The sequence below is a fragment of the Centruroides vittatus genome, unplaced genomic scaffold, assembly GCF_030686945.1.
Source record: "Centruroides vittatus isolate TY-2023 unplaced genomic scaffold, ASM3068694v2 contig_273, whole genome shotgun sequence".
NCBI classification, from domain to species: domain Eukaryota; kingdom Metazoa; phylum Arthropoda; class Arachnida; order Scorpiones; family Buthidae; genus Centruroides; species Centruroides vittatus.
This window is the reverse complement of record NW_027121739.1, coordinates 333,735-342,633: the sequence shown is the minus strand read 5'-3', so window position 1 is coordinate 342,633 and position 8,899 is coordinate 333,735. Positions and strand designations below refer to the sequence as shown.

The 8,899-nt window shown below is 29.5% G+C and overlaps 1 protein-coding gene across 1 annotated transcript; it reads left to right on the top strand.

Moving 5' to 3' along the window:
- Nucleotides 1-3,580: 3,580 nt before the first annotated feature.
- LOC136971902 (ionotropic receptor 40a-like) lies at nt 3,581-8,196 on the top strand. Its single transcript, XM_067266427.1, has 5 exons — nt 3,581-3,587; nt 3,661-3,887; nt 5,539-5,798; nt 5,876-6,017; nt 8,041-8,196. Exons 1-5 carry the CDS (start codon nt 3,581-3,583, stop codon nt 8,194-8,196), a joined length of 792 nt encoding a protein of 263 aa, XP_067122528.1.
- The last annotated feature ends 703 nt before the right edge of the window (nt 8,197-8,899 follow it).

The window sequence follows — 8,899 nt, the reverse complement described above, 5'->3', positions numbered from 1 at the left end:
GATTATAATGAACATAAATAAGTAAAAAAAATTTTTAAATAATCAAAAGTATACTTAAAATAATTGTAATAATCAAATTTAAATTTTATATTTATAAATTTTACATTTCAGAAGAAAATGGATGAAAATTATGTTTGGAAGATTTCTGGATACGACGTAAATTTTAATCTTTAAATCGATAATTACCTGAATTCTAAATTTTTAAACTATTTTTTAAAAATAACAGCAGCCAGATATGATGCGTTTTACAGAATCGAAAAGACAAATGACAAAGACTTGGTATTTTGATGTATTCAAAATTTTACAAGAAAAGATAAAATTTAGGTGAGTTTCTCATCATTGTGAGATCCTTAAATAATAAGATTAATATATTTAAAACGTCTAAAATAACCAAAGTATTAGAGTAAATATATTTCACAATTTAATGAAAGGAATTTCGTGTAGATACGAAATAGTGCACCCAATTCCAGTAAGTCTTGGGAAAAAGGAAGTAAATGGTTCTTACTCTGGAATGCTGGGACAAATTGTAAATAAGGTAACACTTATTGTGTCTGTTTAGAATTTTGAACTTTTTATTTTATTTAATTGCAAACGTTTTTCACCAAAATATAGGTTTTCGAGATTATACATTAAATTAAATTTTAAAAAATATTACTCGCAAGTTTTTCCAAAAACGTAAGACTTGAATACAGTTAACACTGCCAGTATTTATTCTCAGTTATAAAGTTTCATAAGAAATTTAATGCCTATGAAACAAAATAATCATTTCTTTCTAAGGTACGATAATTTTATTTTAAAAAAATTATCCCAAATTTTATTTTAAATAATTTTAAAATATATTAAAATATTTCAAATAAATCAATGATATTTACTTCCCGCAGAGAAACATGAAATAAAAATTCTATTATTTCGATTTGTTAAAGATTGAATTTAAATTTATTATACTGTAAAACAAACTCGGTTTTCTGAAACGGCTTTAAAATCAAGCTGAAAGTATGCTAGTACAGTACATAACACAGAATAATATCAGAAGACCAGACTTTTCATGCAAGTAAGATTACTTTGTCATCTGTCGATTATAGCGCCGCGGACATAGGTAATCGGTGATACGTAACATTACGTTAAATTTTGAGTTAATTTATTTTCTAATACGGCAATTGAAATACAGTATTTACAGTTTATCGTGCTTTAAATGCACAGTACTTGATATAATTATATAATTAAATAATAATAAAAAAATTAATTTTTCGATTATCCGAAAACTTGTTTATCCAAAAAATGCCTGGTTTCATATACTTTGAATAATGTAAATTTTAATGTACTTGTTTAGGTTGCCGATATGACAGGCTTTCCTTCGATCCTCCAAAACGAAGTCCAAATGGATTACTCATCGACTGTACTTGTCAATCCTGTAAAATTTATTGTTGCAGAAAGAAAAATGACGTTTGATTGGAAAACTGTTATTCGACCTTTCTCTCCTAAGGTATTAATACTCTTGATATATTTGAAAATGCTGTTCTGATTAATATTTTAACAATATAATTCTGTCATCATAATAAATTTCCTGAAAATACTTTTCAGGAAACTTATTTAAAATAATAGTAATGTTTTTGAAGTCGTGAACTTCATAATACTCGAAAATACAACTGAAACCGAAAATGAAAACTTCCGGTTCCTATGCATCTAGTCGGTCAGATGTTCCATTTTAAATAAACATGAAAATGCCTAAGCTTATTTTTCTGTTCAGTATTTGATTGAGTAGCTAAACCAATAATGGAATAATATTAAAATATCTAACAATGTTGCAAAAACTGTTTATAAACTTTTTAATTTATTAATTATTAAAGAAAAAAAAATCGATTCATACATAAAGAAATAGCTCAGAAGGGACCAAGAAAGAAATCACAATAGATCAATTCTATCAGTATCCAAGATGGAAAGGTTAGTTGGAAATTGTTCTTTTGCTAATTGTGGTATTTTTATATGACAACGTGGATATGTTTTTATGACTTATTGAATATTCCATAAAACGGTCTTTTGTTTACTCCCTAATCTGAAGATTACCATCTTTTGACGTATATCCGATGGGAGCATCGAATCGAATAAAATTTTCACCATTTCGGAATAACTAGTTTCGGTACTAGCTGCTAAATATAAATAACTTGCAGTTTTTATCGTAATATTTGTCCGTCATCCAATTACTAACATCATAAAAATGATTAAAAAACGCATTTACTGCAACATGTAGAAACAGTAAAAAGTGAAAAACAACTCAAAAATACAAATTATCACTTTAATATTTTCAACATATGCTACTTTGTTTGAAATAGTATATGCTGTATATATACCGTATATTGTTATATACACTATAGCTCAGCTATAGACCAGTTTGATGAAAATGACTAAAAGTCGAGTCATCACAAAATGAGAATGCAAAAACATAGTTTATTTTTAACAATAATCGCTCCATTTATTACCAGTTTTGGATCCAGATCTCTTTCACCAACTTTTTACTATAAAACTTTAAAAAGTAGGGTGAAAAAATATTAAAAATACTAAAGTATATCTACTATTAAGTTTATATTATAGCAATAATGAAATTGCTTCTTATCACAGTTTCAAAATTGACAGAGAAGTAATTTATTTTATGATTGATATACAGTGAAACCTGTTTTTATGCGGTCTTTTTTGTGCGATTTTTTATTTGTGCAATTTTTTAAATGCGAATTTTTAATTTGTGCAGTTTTTTGTGCGATTTTTTATTTGTGCGGTATAGTTGGCGACTAGTCTAATGCCTTTCGTCATGTCTCACGTTGACTTATTATAGCTAAATAAACTTATTATAGCATAAATGCACTTATTATAGTAATATTATTGCATGAATATGCGAAAAATGAAATAATTTACTTTTTAAGTCAACAAAACACCACCTGGACAAAAATATGTAAAACATACGATAGACTAGACCATGCAGTCAAGTGCTGACATCTGTTGTCAATAAATTCTATTTCGTACGGTTTTGAGTTATTTTCTATGTGAGACTTTTTTTATGCGGTCCCTGTTGACCGCATAAAAAAATATTTTTTTAATTGTGTTGCGAAAACTATTTTTTACAGCCATTCGTGAAGTTTCATGCGATTTTTTTATGCGTTTTTTTAATGCGGTTCCTATCCACCGCATAAAAACAGGTTTGACTGTAATTTCAATTGGTGCTCATTATTCAGTTAATTCCGACTCTATTTCCAAAATCAATATTGTCATAATTTTTAATGATATATACACGAAACATTTAATAATTGTTACATATTTATATTCCTTATAAAACGCAAACATTTTAAAAATATTAATTAATATATAGGCTTATGTATGTATATAGTTTATTTTCAATATGTATATAGATATGTCATATATACCTGAACAAATGTGCACATATTTTAAGCTTTGGACTGCAATTGGGATTTCGGTAATGCTACTTGCAATCGTCTTACCTCAGATAATAAACAGTGGACATAGCGTAAAGAGATCAAGAAAGTTTTGGTCAGTGCAGAAAACATTTTTGTTTCTGTTTACAACACTCTCAATGAAAGGTATGTACACAATGTACAAGGTATTGTTTCTTTTCAATAATCTTAAGAATATACTATTTTATTCTTATTATAGGAAATAATTTAATCACTATAAGAGAGAGTTCTGCAAGAATTCCTATTGGAGTCTGGTTGTTATCAGTTTCTGTATTAGGACTTGGTTATTCCGGAACGTTAATTTCGTTTCTGACTGCACCTATGTACGAACAGGTACCAACAACCTTACAGCAGTTAGCCGATGCGGTCAAAAATGGTGAATATTCCTGTGGTACAATTCCGGATGGACAATCCATGTTTTTTCAGGTTAAATAAATTTGTTTTTATTATCGAAATAGCCGCAATGTATTTACGAAACTTTACGGTTTAATATTTAAAACTTTTTATTAATTAAACAAAAATGCAAAATAATTTTGCCAGAAAGTGGTTTTAAACTAAGTGGATTTACTAGCAGTTTTCTTTTGTATTCACAGACACATTCTATAAAGTATTTATTAATATTAACATTGGAATAAAGTGCTTTTCTCTATTAAATTCTTTAGAATTTTTATAAATTTGTGATTTGCTAAATACTGTATGTTTTCAAAACACTACAAATCATTGATGAGGAGTCACAGCAGTTAGCCTACTCCATGCCAAGTAAAAATGTCACGGACAGACTACATTTACAGAAATCAGAGTTGCCGATTTTCGGGGGGGGTCGATTCGTCCGCTTCAAACATTCAAAGTAATTTCAAATATTTCATTCGAAAGACAATTGTTTTCTTAAGTAGTATGCAAAATTTCAAGATTTTCTGTGATGCTGTTACCGTAATATAAGCAATTAAAAAGTGCAAAAATCGCCAAAAAGCTCGGTTTTTTTTCTTTTTTTTCTTTCGGCACTGAAGATGCTCGTAGAGAAAAACTACCGGGTCTAGAAAGCTGATATTTTAAACTTACGATTTTCTCGTTATCAGCAAAGTGTTTGCGAAACTTCCGGGTCGATAGGTCAACGTTGACAGGGTTTGCGGTAGAATTAATTCAGTTTTACGGCTTAATTTTATGCTTATAAGCATAAAATTGCTCGGAAGAAAATAAATTTTATTCAAAATGTTACTCAGAATTACAACAGCTGAAATTTATGACAATTTAGACGACTAGCAAAATTTTTTTAGCAGTTTTTCTTTTTTGGTACAAACAAGCTTGGCGCTTCGAAGCGGTACACCTTACATTTCGCGTTTAAGCGTAAAATCAGAAAGAAAAACCAAAAGAAAAACAGCTAAGAAAAATTTTGATCGTTGTCTAAATTGTCATAAATTTTTAATTAGCGTAATTTTCTTTTTGAATTTCGTGAATTTTAGCTAATAATTTTTAAACGAGACTAGTATATTTATTAAATTTTAATATCCAAGATTAAGTTTTTAACTCATTACTATAACGAACCAATCTTGAATTTCTCTCTCAAATCTAACACATAATTTTGTCAGTAACACTTTTAACGAGAGAAAACATTTAAAGCTATATAGATCATCATAAGTAATATTCAGAAAACAAATAAACGACTTATTTTCTAGGATCATGTTTGGTAACGCAAAGAAATTGCCACTCTTGTTATCACTCTGTATCGCGTTACGAGTAATACACAAATCGAGAACATTCGTTTCCTACAGATTTATAAAATTATATATGAAGCTTCAGTACACAAAAACATAAAATGACTCATCATAAGGCTAGGCGACACTGAATTCCAGCACTGTTAAGTTTATTTTATATCAGACAATTTTTCCTTTACCACTGGATATACTTAAATGGTTTTACAAGGAAAATGTGTTTACTCTGTAATTTGTCTCAGGTAAAATAATAATATTATCATAGCTTATAAAACTTTTGTTTGTATTACATAAAATTTCATACTCTTCATAACAGCAATATTATTACATTATCTTAGTGAATTTATAATAAATATATTTCGTTTCAGGGAGAAAAGTCCCCAGATATAAAAATACTAAGAGAGCACATCGAAAAAAATCCAGATAGTTTAATGATAGATCCATCTGCTATTGTTAACAAAATGAAAAATGAACGTTTCGCTTTTATTTCACCCGAGATATTTGTGAAAGGAAGAGTTATGCCTTTATATGAAGGAACGGTGTCTTTGAGCGAAGAAAACTTCATAACATTAATCGCTGCATATTTCCTTAAAAAAGGTTTCCCGTATAAATCTTCCATTGACAAGATGTAAGAATACAAAACAACTTTTTTCTTATATTTTCCTGTTTGGTATATTCTGATGTATTATGCATTTATTATTTCAGAATAATCCGTTTATTTGAAACTGGGATCATTCAACGTGTAACGGAAAAGGAATATCTTGCTCTACAAGAATATAATAAAGAAGTTGGTCCTTTAAAATTAGAGGAACTTACGGGAAGTTTCGTTATTCTCTTCGTTGGTTATGTAATTGCTATTCTTCGATTTCTCGCTGAATTGTTGTTTAAATGTTACGATAATTATAATAGACATTTCATGTAAACTCATGCTATATGCTACAGATCAATTCTTCAAAATTGTACAATTTGATCTTATTTAAAATAATTATAAATAAACATATAATTGTTTGCTCATATCGCAAACTTATTCCAAAATTCTGCTTTCAGTGCTTTTCTCAACATTAAAAATTGTTATATTATAAAAGAGTTTCTTTCCAATTGTGTAAAGTATTCCAGGTGAATGAGGTTAAAGCTACATATCGAATGTATGTATTTTTTACTTTGAGTAAGTTTTATCTTATTATGTTTTACATTATTTACCACCAAAATTTTTTACTTGTATTAGGAACATAACTAATGAAAATAAAGCTATTCACATTAACCTAATCACATCAAATTTAATAAGTAATATCCACCTTACCTTTTACTCCAAACATAGTGTTTGTTTCTTAAACTTCTATTAAACTGAACATAATGAAATTCAATATATTTTCAGCACATAACTATACACTAAGTATAATAACCATACACTGTATAAATCAATGTTTCACATTTTCTAATATGAAACTATAAAACTACGTAATATCGAACTTCTATTCGTGAATAAACTAAAATTATGAACTGATAAATTGCTTTTAAATTAAAATTAACGTTATTATTTTAATATATTCAAAAAATTATTTTCAAAATTATCCTTTAGTATTGTTTAACGAAAAATTTAAATGATTTTATTTTAAAAAATTTGGAAAACTAAGTAGATAATTATTCATGTACTGTACAGTATACAAGAACATATACAGTCAAACCTGTTTTTATGCGCTCTTTTTTTGTGCGATTTTTTATTTGTGCGATTTTTTATGCGGTATAGTTGGCGACTAGTCTCAGGCAATTTGTCATGTCTCACGTTGACTTATTATAGCTAAATAAACTTATTATAGCATAAATGAACTTATTATAGTAATATTATTGCATGAATATGCGAAAAATGAAATAATTTATTTTTTAAGTCAACAAAACACCACCTGGACAAAAATATGTAAAACAGACGATAGACGAGACGATGCAGTCAAGTGCTGACATCTGTTGTCAATAAATTCTATTTCGTACGGTTTTGAGTTATTTTCTATGTGAGACTTTTTAATGCGGTCCCTATTGTCCGCATAAAAAAATATTTTTTCAATTGTGTTGCGAAAACTATTTTTTATAGCCAGTCGTAAAGTTTCGTGCGATTTTTTTATGCGGTTCCTATCCACCGCATAAAAACAGGTTTGACTGTATTTAAGTGACTCGTACAACACGTTGTTCATATAACACGGAACGTATCTAGCGTGTTATAGGGGGATTTACTGTACTTTAAAAATAAAGGTTTTCTTAGTGTCTACAGGATGGAAAATAATAAAAACAAAAGTAAAATAAACAGCAAAGGCTAGACTATGGCCATACATAATCATTAATCAATTGTTACAGATTTGAAGAAGCCATCAATTGATTATGAGGCCATTGACAGCACTACACTGCCAACAGAATACATCTGAGCAACAGATTACAAAATCCTACACGTCAGAGGATTGGAGACTCATTCCTGCACCATATCTACCTTCTACAATACCTATTTGATTTTTAAACACTTTTTACGGGTAGAAATAAAAAAATCGGCACATTTCGGTTGAAAAATTTTTCAATCGGTTCAAAATATTATAAATCGGATAAATTCCGAAAAATCGCGACGTATGCCAACTATAAGTCTAGTTTATGTAATCAGATATTACTTTAGTGCATTCATTTCTTTTATATTCGTTCATAGTTCACAGCTGTTGTACAGTTTAGCCTTAGAAATTCTAACTGAGAGTAGTGGACATAATAGCCAATACAATTCTATTAACATTTCTATGATTCACAATCCATATATTATTGTCGAAGTATCAATAATAGGAAAGACAAGAGCCCTTGTTGATACAGGTTCATGTTGTATAATAATTTGTCGGGATCAGTTACCTGATGGTATAAGGATGTTAGATGATGACACCACTGAGTTCACTGGTATTGGCGTGACAAAGGTGAAACCAATTGAGTTTGTTGATTTGCCTATTTGGTTGCAAGATCAAGTTACCACTTTAAAGATGGCAATGTTCGAAGAGAACCTTTGACTTTAGGGGTAAGATGGATGGGCCGAGCAGAATTGAAAATGACTTTAAAGAAAAACAAATTTGAAATAGTTACAAGAGATGGTAATGTGATTCCAGCACAACCTTTCATTGAAGAGGCAACACAAAAATCATGTTTGTTACTTTCTAGCACTGTGTGCAACACAAAAATCATGTTTGTTACTTTCTAGCACATACAACAAAGAGTAAACTTATGTCTGAAGATGAATCATCCCCAACCTGAAGAATTTGACGAACTGGCAAGCTCAGAAGAGTCCATGCTTCAAAGTACGGAATGACAGAAATCAAGTTTGAATGAAGAACAAAGGAAGGAAATTTAACGTCATCAAAGCGAGGATCAAAAATTAGACAGCATAATTAGAGTAGTAAAAGACTGATCTTTCACAAGAAGAGCAACGTAAAAGTACTTCTACATAGAATCGTTCTGTGTTACAGAATGATATACAGGGTGTTTTTTTTAAACTGACGGTACTCACAGACATCTGTAAAGCAATCTAACAGCCGGACTGTCGCAAATTTGGGAGAGTGACTAAGGACGACATGGAAAAGAGATTCCGCGAAGAAAAAAAGTAGTACTTAAATTCGCCGGTAGGGGTGAATTTGGCGCTGATGCAGCGAAACAGCTAAGAATTTGCATAACGCGCTGATAACACCTCAAGATGCAAATTCACAATGACGTAATCGA